Consider the following 17150-nt stretch of genomic DNA (forward strand, 5'->3'; position numbering starts at 1 on the left):
ATAAGATGACCACAAGGTGTTACAGAAACTGGCTTGCAAGATGTTCCAGGAACTGGCAGAAATAAGACAAACCACTCCATATAAGGACATAAATGAAGGGTCAACTATGAAACAAAGGAGGAAGACTTCTTACTTCGGCCTCACCGACCACCGGGAGGCAGAGGTCGACCCCCTAGCAACAGCTGAAGCATGCGCAGAGTACCTCAACTACGTCATGAACACGGAAGTAAAATATGTATAAGGGAGGGCTTTTTGAACTGCTCAGTACGGCAGTAGGCGGAGCGCAGACTCCCCTGCCGTCCAGCGCTGTCTTTGCTCATATTCTACTTGCTATAATTAATAAAATTCTAATTGGATTATGATCCGTTGTGGTCTCAATTTATAACAATTTCTGGTGCCGTGACTCGGATCAGGAACGGTGGGCTTTGGTCCTCCGGGGAGGCGCCCCGCGACATTTCGCGGCCCCGCGACCAACAGCCTACCTCAACCTTACCGACGAACCTAAATTCTAGAATAATGAGCAAAGGAAAAACCGGTAAAATCCCATAAAAATTCTGTGCACGGGAGTCCGGACGAAGACTCAGGAGCGTAAGTATTTTGCGAAATTCGCAGAGCGGAATTGTCCGCGGCGAAATTGTTCGCAGGTTTGCCGTTCGGGCGGGATTGGGTTTCCTGGAATATAACGAATGAGAGGTTCGATATACTGAACCAAGCGAGTGTGGACCCTTAAGTACTGCGTTTTCCATCTCCCGCGAGGGACTGGGCCAGGAACAAGGGGGAGCGAGTGAGTGTATATTTGTGGATATTCCAGAAGATGGGGGGCGAAGGGCAGCAAGCCTTCGACTCACATGAATACCCCTTAGATAATTGGAGAGATTTCCCTGAAACCCTAGGGAAAAATAAGCAAAAAAAATGATAGAATATTGTACTAAGATATGGGGAGGGAAGACGGGTCCCAGTAGAGGTCCCAGTCCCGGGGGCCCAGGTAGAGGTCCCCGGAGTAAGACAATGGGTCAGAGTAAGAGTCGTAATTATAACCCAGAAAAGGATCCAAGGAGAGATCCTAAGAATAAAGCAGGGAGCAGCCCACCGGATGCACCACCGGACGGTCCCCTGGGGTTAATGATAAAGTACTGGGACATTCAGCCGTCCCAGGAAGGAAAAAAGAGTAAGGAAAAAATGGTCCATTACTGTATGAAAGTATGGGCAAAAGAAAAAAATTCGACCCGATATTTGGGTCCGCAAGACACAGTGGGTGTCTTGTACAAAAAGGTTTTACGCACGAGAGGCAGCGGGCGTCCTATGGTTTACAATCGCAGGAGGCAGTGGGCATCTTGTAGTTAGGATCCTGCAAGACACAGTGGGTGTCTCGTAGAAAAAGTTTTGGTTTTTAGGCAGCAGACATCTGATGGTCTGAATCCTGCAAGATACAGTGGGTGTCTTGCAGAAAAGGTTTTGAGGATTTCAAAGGTATGTGCTGTATGAAAGTAATCTGACCATTCTGAATCAATCCATACTAAGCTGGGAAAACTGCAGGAGAATATGCAAAAGCTTAAAATTGTTGGAAGTGGATTGGATAAGGAGTTACTGGATGGTTCAGAGATATACTTAACCAAGGCCTTCTCCAGGTAACATGGATAGGTCTGTCATAAATAATAGAATAAAAGAATTTACTCACTTTATAGAAAAAGGGGAAACTGATACACGGGTAACCAATGTACAGGGAGGTAATACAGAGAAATTGTATAAGGGAGTTAAAAGAATTCCTATGCTTAAACAAAAGTATTGTCTGTCCTAAATACCTGCCATTGCCATCTTGCCAAGGCATTGATTACTGCTGGAGGGGAAGAAGCAGATGCTAATTCTACTGACAAAAGCAGATGAAAGGTCCTGCTGATAAGCCAGGGAGAGGCAGACTGGGCGATCAAGCCTTAAGACCATGACAAAAGCACAAATGTTTGGTCCTATTAATAAGCGGCAGGAGAAGCAGACTGGGCGCCGACTAACCCTAAGTCCATGTCTGAAGATTAAAAGGTGTAAAGGTTAAGAAGAGGGAGACTCATTTACTTCATCCTGAAACCCCTGCCCGTGATTAGAAGGGGCACTGCGCAAGTGCAAAGGACCTTCTGGCTCATTATAATACGAAGCGGGGATAGATAATAAATATGTATAGGCGGATCGGGTGAGCCCGGGTTTTCGCTGTATCCCAAGTTTTGGGAGCCAGGACGGACCTGCTAGGGGGGCAGGTGAAGGGTAAGCGAACCCACCAGGTTTCTGCTGTATCTCAGATTCTGAGAACCGTGAGGAGAGTAAGCGGAACCATAGTGTGAGTGGGGGATCCCATGTGTAACTTTGTGTTTCTGTGTGACTGAGACGTAGCATAGCTACAAAGCGAGTGTGGAGTCCCAGTCCGCGGTTCCGTGTCTCCGCGAGGAGAGCGGCCGGAGACGGACGAAGCGTCTATATTTTTTTGTACCTGTGTGTCCTGTCTGTGAGCGGGGGGGCCTGGCTGCCCCTCCCGCTATCCTGTCTGTGTAACCCTGTGTGTGTCCTGTCTGTGAGCAGCTTAGAAAAGGGCGGAGGGGGAGTGTCCGGCTGCCCCTCTCGCTGCTTTTTTTTTATCCTGTGCATCTTCTTGTGTGTGTACAGCCATTAAATTATAGATACCCAATCGGTAATTCTCTGAGAACAGAAATAAAATGATTATTTTGTGGAAAAAGCCACAAAAGTTCTGGAGGATCCTCTGGGAGGGTAAAAAAGGAAAACTGGGAAAATATTTGTAAAAAAAAAAAAAATCAGAAAATTTGAAGAGGCATGATTGTAAAGGAAATTTTGCTGTAACCGAAACTATGATCTAACAACAGGGGAGCTGATCTTCAGAACCCAGAGATATTATTGTACTGACCCCCTTAAGAATATCATACAACTTGTGTGTAGGTGCTCTCATTTTTATAAGTGCATTTGCAGAGCACTGGGGATGAGAAGCTATAGAGATCTAGAAAAGATTGGCTGAAATGGGAGCCGGTCAAGACAAGGAAATTCTGAAGAAAAGCCCATTGGGTTACATTTTGGCACATTGGAAAGAACTGAGAGGGTCTTCTGGGGCCTCTGTAAACAAGAAAACGTTGGTAAAATATTGTACCAATGCTGACCTTCATACACTTTAGAAGATCAGGAAAAATGACATAAAATGGAACTTTGAATTATTATATATTGTTATAATTAATGTTGTTTTTGAGGTGATAAGGAAAATGGAATGAAGTAATGTATGCAGATATGACAGAGTGCAAAATTAATATACCTCTTCCTGATGCCTTAATTTTGACTTTAGAAAAGGACAGGAAAAACTAAAAGCTAAAGAAATGTTGTTCAGATTGTGATATTGGGGAAAGATGTTAAGAAGTTAAGATGTTAGAAGGAGAGAGCTCGAGCAGCTCCTGTGTTTGAGCATGGAATGGGTGCCGGGATAGGCAAACAAATGGAAACAGACATGTTGATAGATGGGACTGAAGGGTTGTTGGATAAATGTGGACTGGGAGTGAAGGAGGAAACATGGAAAGTAGATAAAAAGAAAGCGGTTGCTTTAAAACTGGTGGAGAAGGAATGTTGAACAGAGGTGGGGGGAGTAGGCTCTTCTGTGGAACCGGATCTGTGTGTGTGTTATGAGGAATCTGGACCCTGGAAGTGAGACTGCCCTGGAGGGGAGTGCCATGGGGCGGCTGCAGTGAATGAATTAGAACTAGAATTACATAAAAGCTGAAAAGAAGAGAGTTTATCCCCTCGTTGGGAGGGACCATTTCTTGTTCTTTTAACTACAGAAACGGCGATAAGAGCTGCTGAAAAAAGGTGGACACACGCGTCTCGAGTAAAAGGACCCATAAAAAAAATGGAAAGTTGTGACCGAACCCAGAGACGCCAAGCTGACCCTCTAGAGGACTTGGATAAGTAACTGAGAGAATTCATATTGACTCCTGTAAATCTGATATGAGAAATGAAGATATAGTTGAAATTATTTTAAGAAACCATAGGATAAGGGCCAGTATTAGTCCATGTCCTCCTATATGCAAACACTGCAATTTGTATATTAGACCTAAGTGTCCCAATTGTTTGAAGCATATTATTACTCATAGGAGAGACCATGAACAATTTTTGAGAAATCAATTACAGTTCTTTTTGCATTCAGTGTGAAATTACCACCTCGTTGGAACAGTTGTTGTGGGTCAAATACTACTGTCATAGTAGCCGACGGGGAATATACCTTTAACCTACCAGAGAGGGCAAGACCGGAGGGAGTCGGTGCTGCAGCTGAAAAGGTCTGCCGAGGGCTGCAACCCCTGGGGCTGTGACCGCTGAGCACTATGATCCTGACCGGACCTCTTTTGGTGTCGGTTCTGATAGGAACCATATGAGAAGATGCGGTGGCTTTTAAAAACATTCACAACAACTATAGTTGAATGTATTACCACAACTAGATGAAGGAGAATAACCTCTAAAACCTTGGTATATCACACTGTTTATGAATGCAAAGGAACAAAGATAGGCAGTTGCATATATAATCAAACCCAGTATGAATTGTGTCAGGAAAAACAAGCAAAACTGTGTGTTATGATCCAAAGGAACTTCCAACCTTGTATTGGGGTAGAAATGAGAACAAATTCAGAAGAAGGGAAATTAACTGGAACAAGTGAAGTTATAACCAATTTGAGTACCTCACTGCCAATGATTTTTGATGCATATGATATTATAGATGAGGATTTAGATACTAATTGTGGAAGTCTAGAATGGAGGCAGTACTACAGTAGCCAACCAAAATATATTTGCCCAGGTGGATACCAATGTCATATAAATCCTGATTATGTACCTAATCAAACAGCTAGGTATCAGTCATCACACCTCTGTGGAAGAAAAGGATGGTCTTGTGTATGCTGGGATACTGCAGGCTAGGGATGTGATTATCAATGTAAGACTTTACAAGCTTCAATAGCAAGAATACAAACAAACAATAACTGTACAACCCGTGCCTGCAATCCAATAAATTTAACTCTCATAGATTTGAAAAAAAAAAAAAAAAAAAAAAAAAAATGGAAACAGAAGCAAGTAACTAAAATTGGACTTAAAATATATGGAACTGGGGAAGACCCAGCTGTGATTATTAGTATTAAAAAAAAAAAAAACAAAAAAAAAAAAACTGGAGTCCAATATGAAATTCTCACAGTTGCTAAAAATCTCCTTGTAAATCTTGCTGAAAATATATCTAAAGCATTGAATGTAACTAACTGCTATGTTTGTAGGGGAACTAACCAGGGAAAGAGATGGGCCTGGGAGGCAATGGAGAGTAATATAAGCGACCCTACAATCTGGAAAAATCGAAAAGGAAACAAAAGGAGACAACAATGGATCTTGCAAATGGGTATAATCGGAAAAAGTTGTTGGCAAAATTTAGAAAATGGTGTAAAACCAATAGGAAATTTACTTTGTGAAGGGGGTTATATGTGGAAGAGAGCAAAGAAAGACTGGGGAAGATGGGGAAATCCCATAGAAATAAATCACCAATTCAGTAACTGGACTAATGAAACTAACATACCAAACAGTTGGCCCACTCCAAATAGATATTATTGAATCTGTGGTAAAATAACTTTTGCATTTTTACCCCAAAATTGGACAGGTTCATGTATATTAGGAATGATCAGACCTAATTTCTTCTTATTAAGAAGAAAACAATATAAAAGAGAGTTACAAAATGGAAAGACAATGAGTGGCCACCTGAATGAATAATCTATTATGATTTGGCAACTTGGGCAGAAGATGTATCCTGGGGATACAGAACTCCTATATGTATGTTGAATAGAATTATAAGGTCACAAACTGTGGTAGAAATAGTAGTAAATAAAACAGAAAATGTATTAGGATTAATTGCAAAGCAAAATACTAAAATGAAAACTGCAATATATCAGAATCGTGTGGTTTTAGATTGCCTGTTGGCTCAAGAAGGAGTGGTCTGTGGAAAATTTAATCTTAATGATTGCTGTTTAGGATTAGATCTATTGTTCTTAAAAGAAGGAGGGTTATGTGTAGCTCTCAATGAAGAATGTTGTTCTTTTGCTGACCATACTGGAGTAGTCCAGGACACCATGTCTGAACTCCGGAAAAGGTTAGATCAACGTAAGAAAGATCGTGAGGCGGGCAGGTCATGGTATGAAAACTGGTTTAATGTTTCACCTTGGCTAACCACTTTGTTGTCCACTTTAGCAGGACTGCTTATCATGTTAATTTTGGGACTTATATTTGGGCCTTGTATATTATGCTATATTTTACACTTTATTAGGGAACGATTTGACATAGCTAAACTGCTTATTTTAACTATGAGGTCTGGGGCAAATTATAAGAGTGTATCTATTGATGAGGATGAAGATTGTTGTGAATATATTATGTCACGTAGGGGCTACACTGATTGTAATTGTGAGGTATTACCCTGTAAGTGTTCTGATAAATGTTGGGATTGTAGAAAAAGGTTTATTTGCAGTGCTGAGAATGAAAGCAGCATCTAATAAACAATAATAGGATAAAAAGAAAAAGGGGGGATTGTGAAAAACTAAAGAATAAGGTATTGTTTATTAAGATATATGTTAGGTATATATATATGTTAAGCCCAATATAAAGGTTAGACAACAAAAGATATGAAATTGCTTATGCACACAGTTAACGGACACAGTTTATGCAAGATAAGATAAACCACAATCGCTTACACCAATTAAACCAGAAACCGTTTATGCAAACATAAGATGACCACAAGGTGTTACAGAAACTGGCTTGCAAGATGTTCCAGGAACTGGCAGAAATAAGACAAACCACTCCATATAAGGACATAAATGAAGGGTCAACTATGAAACAAAGGAGGAAGACTTCTTACTTCGGCCTCACCGACCACCGGGAGGCAGAGGTCGACCCCCTAGCAACAGCTGAAGCATGCGCAGAGTACCTCAACTACGTCATGAACACGGAAGTAAAAGATGTATAAGGGAGGGCTTTTTGAACTGCTCAGTACGGCAGTAGGCGGAGCGCAGACTCCCCTGCCGTCCAGCGCTGTCTTTGCTCATATTCTACTTGCTATAATTAATAAAATTCTAATTGGATTATGATCCGTTGTGGTCTCAATTTATAACACCACGGACTGTGTGGTTCTTGGGGATGGGGTTAACAAAGAGGCAGGCAGCAGGTTAAGGCAAAACTGGACAGAAGCAGAGCACGAAGGAGCATGGGGAGGAAGCAGGTGGAAAGGGCAAAGGATGAGCTGCTCTACAGCTGAAGGGATCCCAAGGGAACAGGCAACCAGGAAAAGGAAAGATACGAATGCTTTCACGTTTAAAGGTGTCCCTTGGATGTGAAGGTAACACAGCACAGCCAGCGTGCTGCTAAATGAAACCAGTGGCTGCATGAGGAGGAATCATCCCAGTGTAGGTTTCTGTGCTAAGCAACCCCAGTCGCGCTGCCTGGTGTTACCGCTGCAACCTGTGTGTGATAATGCACAGATGACTTCTCTGAGCACCGCCTCCAGGACCGCCTGGGGAGGGCCCGACACGACCAGCCCCGCACCTCCTCGTTAATGATAACCTAATTAACACCGGGGCAGCAGAGCTCGCCCCTCCCGCCCTGCGCCAGCCCCGGCGGCACCGCTTGGGGGCGCCCTAACAGCTGGAGCTGGTGAACGGCTCTCGGCGCGTCTCCACCAATGGCAGCGGAGCGTGACGGCGCCTCCGCCAATGGGAGCGGGCGGTGGGACTCAGTGCGTGGAGCGCAGCGCGGTGCAGCAGCAGCCATGCCCGTGGACCTGGCGCTGTGGAGCGGGCCCCTGAGCCTCACCGAGGTGGAGCAGCAGCCGGCGCAGCCCTTGCGGGTCAAGTATGGCTCCGTGGAGATAGACGAGCTGGGCAAGGTGCTCACCCCCACTCAGGTGAGTGAGGGCCCGGCCTGTGGCGCAGGGGGGCGCGGCAAAATGGCGAGAGGCGGCCGGGCCTCTTGGGCCTCTTCTCCAGCAGCTCCTATGGGAGCCTCGCCGGGTGCGGGAGGAACATAGCGGTGCTGAGCTTTGCTCTTGTAGGGGGGCGGCGCGGTCCGGCCCCGCTCCGTGCTGCGGGAGAAATCCCGGCGGCTCTGATAAGCTGGGCGTGAGCTGGTACGAACGGCCAGGAACTGAGCGGTTGTTGGTGCCTGCGATGGGCAGACGTGCGTGCGGTACGGCTGGCTCGGAGCTGGCTGCTCCTGCTAACGCTGTCGTCCCTCCAGGTGCAGAATCGCCCCACCAGCATTGAGTGGGATGGCTGTGATCCCCAGAAGCTTTACACCCTGGTTCTCACAGACCCAGATGCGCCCAGTAGGAAGGACCCGAAGTTCAGGTAATGGGGACAGGGCAGCTCCCTGGGGTGACTGGGGAAAGTGGAGCATCCCTCTTGGTCTGAGCAGGGGGTCAGGAGCGTGCTCCACCTAAGGTGCAGCAGTGAGTCTGTGCCCTTGTATCTCTCCTTGAGACAGGGACAGCATGGGAAGGAGCAGCTGCTTTTGCCAGGGGTGGCTGAAGGTCTGTTGTAGCTCAGAGAAGCACAACATCATCTGCTTGCTTTAATTTGGCATGTGTGCAAATTAGAATTAGGGCTGTCTGTGGTGGCAGTGCAGGCTTAAACCTGGGGCCAGCTCACCCTTCTCAAGCCAGGCTCTGGGCATCACACAGCCACAGGGCAGGAGGACAGAGCCTGCTCTGGGACTGGTATCTCTTGGGTTGGCAGACGAGGAGTGGCAGCTCTTCAGCTGCAGTTACTCTGTGCTGACTGCAGAAGAGCAGCAGCTTGAGGTAGTGAAGGGGCTTGCTGGCGCAGTGATGCAGCCTCACTGCTTTTTGCCATTCTCCTTCCAGGGAATGGCATCACTTCCTGGTGACCAACATGAAAGGCAATAACGTGAGCAGTGGGACTGTGCTGTCTGATTACGTTGGCTCCGGACCTCCCAAAGGGACAGGTTGGTACTTCCATGTGGCAGTTCCCATGCTCCAGGCACAGTGGTGCTGCGTGGATCAGATGCAGAGAGAAGGGTGGGAGCTCTGCAGGAAACTGGCTGCCTGCTTGGCATGTGCCATGCTCCAGGAATGGCCCACACAGCACAGCTTGTGGCTGCATGTGGTGGTGGGTGCTCTGAACAGCTGCCCAGTTCAAGGCCATCACAGTTGCACACAGCATACTCAGGCTGCATTCCAATCCTGGGGAATGTGGGCATCCATCTCCCAGCACTCCTAGGGTCGCATCAGAGCAGACTTTGCACTGGGAATTGCAGGTGCATGGCACCGATAACGCTGTGTTGCTCCCCGCAGGGCTGCACCGCTACGTGTGGCTGGTGTACGAGCAGCCCAAGGCCCTGTCCTGCAATGAACCCATCCTCTCCAACCGCTCTGGGGACAAGCGAGGCAAGTTCAAGGTGGCCTCTTTCCGCAGCAAGTACGGGCTGGGGGTGCCGGTGGCTGGCACGTGCTACCAGGCCGAGTGGGATGATTACGTGCCCAAGCTGTACGAGCAGCTCTCGGGCAAGTAGGGCATGGGGCGGTGAGGAAGCGCTGTGCAGCACCCCAGGGAGCGGGCTGGTCGGAGCGCCTGGCTCTAGTTCTGTTTCGTTAGTGAATTGAACCCATCTGCTCCTGTCCTGCCTGAGCCTGCTCCGTGTTGGTGTGCTCCAGACCTGTGCTCTGCTTCTGTGGGCTCCCACTTGTCCAGGTGATCACTGTGGGGCCACCACCCCCAGGCTGACCTGCTCAAGGGAAGCCAGACCTGTGTTCATGTTCCTGCTGTACTGAAGGTGGTGTGGGTACAGAACCACTTCTGGGGGGTGTTGGCTGCGTAGTCTCCCCTTTTCCAGGAGAGGACGTGGCACGTGAAGGGAAACCCTCATTTCTTTCCTGTATTCCTTTTACCCTCAAGCCTTTGGCCAGTGCCTCCACTGTAGTGAACCACTAGAGTAGTGAAGGTGCAGCTAAGCTGATTTGTAGCACTGCCTTCTGTTTTCTGTTGCCACTCGAAGCTGAGAGACCACTTCCTTTGTTGGAGTTCTGCTGTGACCCAATGTCAATGTGCTGTTTGCTCACAGTGCAATTAAAAACTTACCAAGGTGGACAGTGTGGTTGTTGTCTTGGTGTCACCATTCCTTCCCTTCTGGTGTAGAGTGGTGGTGCATCCTCCTGGCAGTGTGTCCCAGAGCTGGAGGTGCTGGAGGAGTGCAGCTCCAAGCAGCCACATCCTGTCCAACAACTTACCTTGTTTGGGTCCGTGTAATCTTTATCCACTCACCTTGAGGCTCAGGTTGCTGTCTCAGCAAACAGTGCAGCCAGGCTGGCATTACAGCTGCAGAGAGGACACAGGGTGCTACTGAAGCTGCTCTGACTCATCAGCAGGGTGACTGATGATCCCCTGAGAACCTTCTGTCACCAGCCTTGAACCTCTGCAGCTGATGGACCTGGGCTGTTGCAGCAGAGCCCTTCCTGCAGAGGTGACCCCTGGGCTGTCCCACATGGGTGCAGAACTGGAGGCCTCAGCACCTGCTGCACCCAACAGGAGCCCACAGCACCGTGGCAAGGCTCCACCAGCTTTACTGACCTGCAGCCAGGCTCCAGCATCCTGGTTGTCCTCCTGATGCTCCAGCAGTGAGGCCTGGTGGTGCCTCCTGACTGCCTGAAGTGGAAAACGAGCCTTTGGTCCAATGCGGCATCTTTGAAAGGTTAAAGGATGAGGCCACTGTAATTCCCAGAGAAGCTGTGGCTGCCCCATCCCTGGCAGTGTTCAAGGCCAGGTTGGACACGGGCTTGGAGCAGCTGCTCCAGTGGAAGGTGTTGGAGCTGGATGGGCTTTAAGCTTTCTTCCAACCCAAACCAGGCTGGGATGCTGTGATAATGCTACTTCATGGAACTAAAAGCTTCAAACTGGTCCCTTCCTCAAAGGAAGCGAGTCTGGAACTGAGGAAGGGGCTTGGGTTCTGCCCCAAGGCAGCTTATCAACCCAGCCATTACACCAGGTAATCCAGATGGGAAACATCCCCACTGCTCCAGCCCAATATCCCCATGACCAAGCGGATCAGGCAGCAGGGACCCATCAGCTCATCCATCCTGGGACTAAACCCAACCTCAAACCCCTTCACTGCCTGGAGCAGCAGGGTTGGGGTTGGGACACCCCCCATCCATCCATCCACGGCGCTGGGCTGGTGCCGGGCCCCACAATGACACAGGCACGCATTGTGATGAACACTTTTATTTACAAATATAAGTAAAAGCTCTGACAGTTAATTCATGCTCTTCCTCGGAACCTGAAAAATGGGGGCGCTGGGGGGGGGAGGGTGTTTTTTTGTTTCATTTTCTTCTCTTTTATTCTTAAAGTGCATGCAAAAGAAGTAAAGCCTTGTTTTTTTCTCTTTTTATTGTAAGAAAATACACAGTTTGAAAGTGTGGAGAATGCAAGAGTCGTGACCAAGATCAGGGTGAGGGGGGGACAAAGAAAGAAAACCCAAGAACTAAAGTAAAGAAAGCCAAAAGTAAAGCAGAGAACAGAAAAGGGGCTGGGGATGAGCTGAGAGGACGGGGTCGAGCCCCGAGCGCTGGGAGGGGAACAGGGGAAAAAGGGGAAAGAAGTAAAAAAAGTTCTGATCAGAGAACCAGTTAAAATACAATATGAAAATAAGTAAAAGCTCTCCTTAAATTTTTTTTTTTCCTTCTATACACAAAATACACGATTTGACAAAGCCCAATTTGTGCTACCGGGAATCCTGTGGGCTCCTTTTTGTAAGTGTCAATTCCCATTCTCTGCGACAGCAGAAAAGGATTTATGATACAATCAAAGAGCTGATGCCGAGGAGCGAAGGCCCCGTCCCCGCCTCGGCGCTGCTAAAAATCACCACGTCTGCCCCCTCCCCGCCCCGTCCCCAGAGTCTCAATGTCACCACTGATATGTACAGCAGGAGTTAAGGTTTTGTGTGGTTTCCTTGTCCTGTAAAATGTATCAAATCTTTTTTTTGTTGTTTTTTATTTTTTTTCTTCAATCTTTAATAAAATTTTTATTATTTAATTATTCCTGATGAATAAATACCAAAAAAATAAAGACTAAAATTAAATTATGCAGCAGCTGGTTCAGGTAAGGCTGCGGATTTTGTCTCTCTCCCCCTGGGCTTGGAGCTTGCCATTGGAATCGAGTTGGGTGCTTTTTTTGCTTGTACTTTCATCGATTGGTGGTAAAATGAGTGATTGCTCAAAAGCAACAAACATCCACTTGGGGAGTAGGGTGGGGGGTTATAGCCTTTTTTTGTGGGTTTTTTGCTTTTTTTTGCCATTAAAATTGTCACATTTTGAATCATTGCACAGAGACATCAATACTGGGACATACTATGGAGAAGAACCACCAGGAGCTGTCCTGCACCGGGCTGGGACACGGGCCCCGGTGGCGGAAGGAGATACAGGCACTAAGTCCGACACGATGTCAGGAAGAGAGACAGAAAGAGAGAGAGCACTCCCGGTGACATGGGGAATGTTGGGTTTGCAAGTTTGCTCCTTACTTGGTTTTACCTCTTTTTTTTGTTGTTGTCTTTTTGTGTGTGTGTGTTTTCAATGGCATAAAGCAATCTAATCTCATCTATAGTCCTCCTTGGGATATTCTAACGTGACCAAATTCCCAAAGCCCATCCGCAAGCTCTCCATGTCAAACGTCTCAATCTCTCGCTCCTGTCTTTCCAAGAGAAACTTGATCCTCTCACTGCGTTCCTTCTGCAGGGCTGCCAGCTCCTCCTCGATCTGCAGGAAGCAGAGGCAGCAGCCCCTTAGCATAGCACCAGCACCCCAACCCCACGTCCACAGCCAGGCACCCCCAGCCCGTACCTTCTGCTCCAGATGCGCCCTGCGCAGCGACACGCGCTGCTCCAGCTTCTGCAGCTCTCTTTCGTGCTGTGCTTCTGTCTGCATCTTGATTTTGCTCTGATAGGCGTTGAGCAGCTCCATCTCCTGCTGGAGTTGCAGTCTCAGGGCTTGGCATTCTGCTTCTTGGGCCTCATCCAGCCGCAGCTGTAGGAGCATTGGGAAAACAAGGTTGGGATCTCCATGTGTTAACTTCCCTGCTCCGACTGCAGGGACAGGCAGCTCTGCTTTCTCACAGTGCCCCTTCCTTCTCAACAGCCTCTGGGGCTGGTGGCAGTAGAGGAAGGCAGCAAGGGCTCCATAACAGCAGCTACCACACACACAGGCAGGAGCCTCAGAGCAGATCCAATCCTAAATCCCCAGCTGGGAATGGATGTGTGTTCTGGGAGGTGCTTGTTACAAGGGGCGGAAAGCGTGTTCTGGTGCACTATAAAGCAGTTGTTACCAACCCAGGCACACCACATGCTGCAGGGAATGATGGACTGACAGTACCCACCTCCATCAGACCCTCCCCTGCCCAGGATGCTGCACCTACCGCCTGTGAGGCCATCATCTCGTTGATGCTCTGCTCGTACTGCTCGGCCAGGATGGCGAGCTTCCTCGTCTGCTCGTCCTTCAGACTCTTCAGAATTGTCTTGTGCTCACTCTTTGGAGTTACTTCCAGCTGGTGATTCTTCAGTGCTTTGTACTGCTTGGTCTGCACTTTGCATGTGTCCTGGAACTGCTTTTTGATCTGCATTTCCATAGCCTGCCAAGGAAGGAATGATGTTGAAGAGCTTTGGGAATGGAGAGGTTACCGGACGTCCCAAAGCGGGGGTTGGGTCCCAGCCCATCACCCTGCCTCCTGCCCTCCAGAACTGTTCACTTCCCCAAAGCCTCCCCTTTTGCTGTCTCCCCACCTCAGCCCTGGGCTACACAGAGGATACGGAGCTGACAGTCACTGAGGGGGAGCCAAGTGGCCAGAAGCAGCATGCCTTTGGGATGTTCACAGGAGGCACAGACATCCCCACAACAAGCAGCTCGGGGGGCTCTACTCCACTTGGAGCCAGGCTGGGACAGAGCACAGTGCTCAGCACACCCATGCTCTCTCTCCCTTTGAAAGCAGGAAGCATCCCTCAACCTCATTCCCTATCAAGGTTTATAGGCTGATAACAGCCAGGCCTGAGGAAAACACAGCTCATCAGAAGCAAACACTGAACCATCTGCTGGGGATGAGCCTATTTTTACCCAGCAGCCTCAATCAGCACAGCACTTAAAAGTCCTCAGTGAGCTCTTTGCTCTAACAGCTCACACCTTGCTCACACCAGAGGCCCTGCACAAAGAAAAGGGATGTGAGGCAGGAGGCAGCAGGCCCAGGACAGGCAGAGGAGGAAGGAAAGCTTCCAGCACCTTCAGGTTCTTTGGTTGCTGCCGGAGCTCCATGAAATGCTTCCTGTGCAGCTCCCGCTCCCGCCGCTTGTTGTATTCCAGCTGGTTCTCGAGCTCAGTCTGGTGCTGCAGGCGGATGAGGTCCATGCGCAGCTTCTGCAGCGTGTGCAGCTGCCTGTACTCCAGCTCACGCGTGGACTCGTCGTGCCGGATCAGCATCGCGTGCTCCATCTCCTTCTGCGTCCGCTTCTTGTTCAGCTCCTGTGCAGAGCAGAACACAGGGAGAGAGCTCAGCAGGGATTCCCCCTGCCCCGAGGGGCTGTGGTGGGGGTTCTGAAGCTGGTGTTTATAGGCAACACCAAGGGCTTCCATGTGCCACAGGGAAACAAACCCAGTGGCATGATGGGAATGGTAAAGTGACCACCATCCATCCATCCATCCATCCATCCATCCATCCATCCATCCATCCCAAGCAGTAGGACAAGGGGAAACGGCCTCAAGCTGCACCAGGGCAGGTTTAGATGGAGCTGAGGAACAATTCCTGCCCCACAGGGTGCTCAGGCATTGGAACAGGCTGCCCAGGGCAGGGCTGCAGTCACTGTCCCTGCAAGTGTTCACACAGCATGGAGACAAGGTCTCAGTGCCATGGGTCAGTGGTGGCCTTGGCAGGGCTGGGAACAGTTGGACTTAAGCTTAAAGGGCTTTTCCAACCTGGTTAAGTCTATGATCCATCCACCCATCCATCCATCCATCCATCCCTGTATCCCTGTATTCCTGTATCCCTGTAACCAGCTGCCCCAGGGAGTCTCCAGCAGGTGGCACTGGGACCACATGTGAGCCCTCTGTGAGTGCTGGGGGTCAGCAGCTGTTAACACACACATCCAGGGGTGATGTATTTATGTGGGGGCTCCTGGTTGCCTGCTGTAAATCGCCCCATGGCCCAGTGAGGCGCTGGGAGATGAGGCTTCCCTCCTATCACTTGTAGTGGAATGGCCAAAACAGAGGTGAAGAGCCCCAGCTCACCCCATGGGGTAAGGAAACCCTTCCTTACAAGCCAAGGATGAGGGCAGTGATGGAATCAGCATCCCTGGAAGTGTTTACAAACCATGTATTCATACAGTGACACAGGACAGGCCTTGCACACACAGTGTCCAGCACAGGGAAGGCCCCGTGCTGGCTCAGTCTCATGAGTGGAAGCCAATAAAGGTGTAATTACTCCGAGTTGCTGCTTGCACGTTGTCATCCTGGTTTAACCCCCAACACCACCAGCAGCTGCAAGCAGGCTCTTCAGCCCGTGTGGCTGTTGTGACTGTGAGAGGTGTAGGGAGGAGGGCAGGGAAGGAGACAGGGCCAGGGGAATGGCTTGAACCTGCCAGAACAGGGGAGACTGAGATGAGCTCTTAGGCAGAAGCTCTTCCCTGTGAGGGTGCTGAGGCGCTGGCACAGGGTGCCCAGAGAAGCTGTGGCTGCCCCATCCCTGGCAGTGTTCAAGGCCAGGTTGGACACAGGGGCTTGGAGCAGCTGCTCCAGTGGAAGGGGTCCCTGCCCGTGGCAGGGGTTGGAGCTGGATGAGCTTTGAGGTCCCTTCCAACCCAAACCAGGCTGGGATGCTGGGATTTACTTCAGGTGTCTGATCCAGCTGGAATGGGTCAGTAGGGGTGTTACTTCCAGGAAACACCTGGATCACTGTGAACATCAGATCTCTTTGAAGAGCTTCAATGCAGGAGCTCAGAGGAGTGTTTACTGGTTAAAACACATGGTAGGTACCTGCATTCTGTTCTCGTCCCTGCCACAGGGCTTACACGCTGTGATAAGGGTGCCCAAATCTGACTTTTCAGAGTCCTTCATTTTCAGGGTGCCTGAGCTGATGCCACGATGGGATAGCTCCAAGCAGGTAAAACACAGGGCAGTGTTAGGTGTACGCAGGCAAATGGGATGGTGGCAGACCAAGTACATGGTCATGAGAGGTTTGTGACCACTTGTTCATTCTCAGCCTTCACTAGAACAGTCTTTATCCAAAGCTAACATCAATGAAGAACTGAGACACTATCATGATGGCACTACAAGTGACAATTCCTTCTCCAAGGTGGGCTTTGACTGCAGGCAGCCTCTGAGGCAAGGGCGAATCAAAGCAGGATGGTGAACAGCTTCCCATTAAAAGCTATCCCCATTCTGTGCACCAGCTTGAGCAGAGCCCAGTGTAAAAGGAAGATCTCACTATCTGAGGGTGACAGATGCAGACACACAGGATTGAACTGGTATTTCTGACACTCGTAGCACTTCCTCCTGCACCCCTAACACCATCACTGGTGCAGCATGTTTCACCTGTGTTAGTCCCTCCCATGGCACCTTTCCAGCCATTCCCCCATGGGTGGCACCCACTGTGGCACAAAGTGCCCTGTGCTGTGACAGAAGCATCCCCCCCAGACCTAATGCCCATGCTTTGCAGCCATGAAGATGACCCCCTTGCCGCAGTGCCTGGGGAAGGGAGGAAGGAATGCCTTACTTCCCGAATGTTCTGCTGCTCCATCTCGTGCCTCTTGATCATGGTTTTTCTCTTGAAGAAACGGCAGTTTTTGTCGTAGTAGAGTCTCTGCTGGCTGAGAAGATGTGCCTCCTCTTCAGCCTGTGTGTGCTGCAGGTTCTCCTTGTGTTTGGATATCCTTTCCTGCTTCTCTTTCTTCGGTGTGCTGTGGTCCTCATTCATTTCCTGCCGTAACAAAAACCACTTCCCTTAGGATCAATGACACAGGACCAAGACCTTCCCTCACTGCCTCTCCTCTGGTCACGAGAGGACACTAAAACCCCAACTACACCACCAGAACCAGACTCATCCCTGGCCATGCCCAGCCCT

General features: G+C 49.1%; 2 protein-coding genes across 3 annotated transcripts in view; one reads left to right on the forward strand and one right to left on the reverse strand.

Moving 5' to 3' along the window:
* Positions 1-7775: 7775 nt before the first annotated feature.
* PEBP1 (phosphatidylethanolamine binding protein 1) lies at positions 7776-10151 on the forward strand. The gene is made up of 4 exons (XM_005147824.3): positions 7776-7951; positions 8284-8393; positions 8909-9009; positions 9359-10151. The coding sequence occupies exons 1-4, from the start codon at positions 7817-7819 to the stop codon at positions 9574-9576; spliced, it is 564 nt and encodes a 187-aa protein (XP_005147881.1). The 5' UTR covers positions 7776-7816; the 3' UTR covers positions 9577-10151.
* A 1115-nt stretch (positions 10152-11266) lies between these two features.
* Positions 11267-17150, reverse strand: part of TAOK3 (TAO kinase 3) — an 87168-nt gene continuing 81284 nt past the window's right edge. For both annotated transcript variants that reach the window (XM_031047843.2, XM_031047842.2), the window contains 5 exons: positions 16803-17006; positions 14318-14557; positions 13464-13676; positions 12893-13075; positions 11267-12808 (listed from right to left, as the gene is read on the reverse strand). In XM_031047843.2, coding sequence (XP_030903703.2) covers positions 12647-12808; positions 12893-13075; positions 13464-13676; positions 14318-14557; positions 16803-17006 — 1002 coding nt within the window. In that variant the 3' untranslated portion in view covers positions 11267-12646. The remainder of the gene's footprint in view (positions 12809-12892; positions 13076-13463; positions 13677-14317; positions 14558-16802; positions 17007-17150) is intronic.

The sequence above is a fragment of the Melopsittacus undulatus genome, chromosome 12 (assembly GCF_012275295.1).
Source record: "Melopsittacus undulatus isolate bMelUnd1 chromosome 12, bMelUnd1.mat.Z, whole genome shotgun sequence".
NCBI lineage: Eukaryota > Metazoa > Chordata > Aves > Psittaciformes > Psittaculidae > Melopsittacus > Melopsittacus undulatus.

What these genes read in the sequence shown, in the direction of transcription:
- PEBP1 (XM_005147824.3), top strand. Translation starts at nt 7,817, where the DNA reads ATGCCCGTGGACCTGGCGCTGTGGAGCGGGCCCCTGAGCCTCACCGAG. An exon ending in AGGAAGGACCCGAAGTTCAG is followed by an intron (nt 8,394 to 8,908) that starts GTAATGGGGACA and finishes TTCTCCTTCCAG; the next exon opens with GGAATGGCATCACTTCCTGG. An exon ending in CGGACCTCCCAAAGGGACAG is followed by an intron (nt 9,010 to 9,358) that starts GTTGGTACTTCC and finishes TGCTCCCCGCAG; the next exon opens with GGCTGCACCGCTACGTGTGG.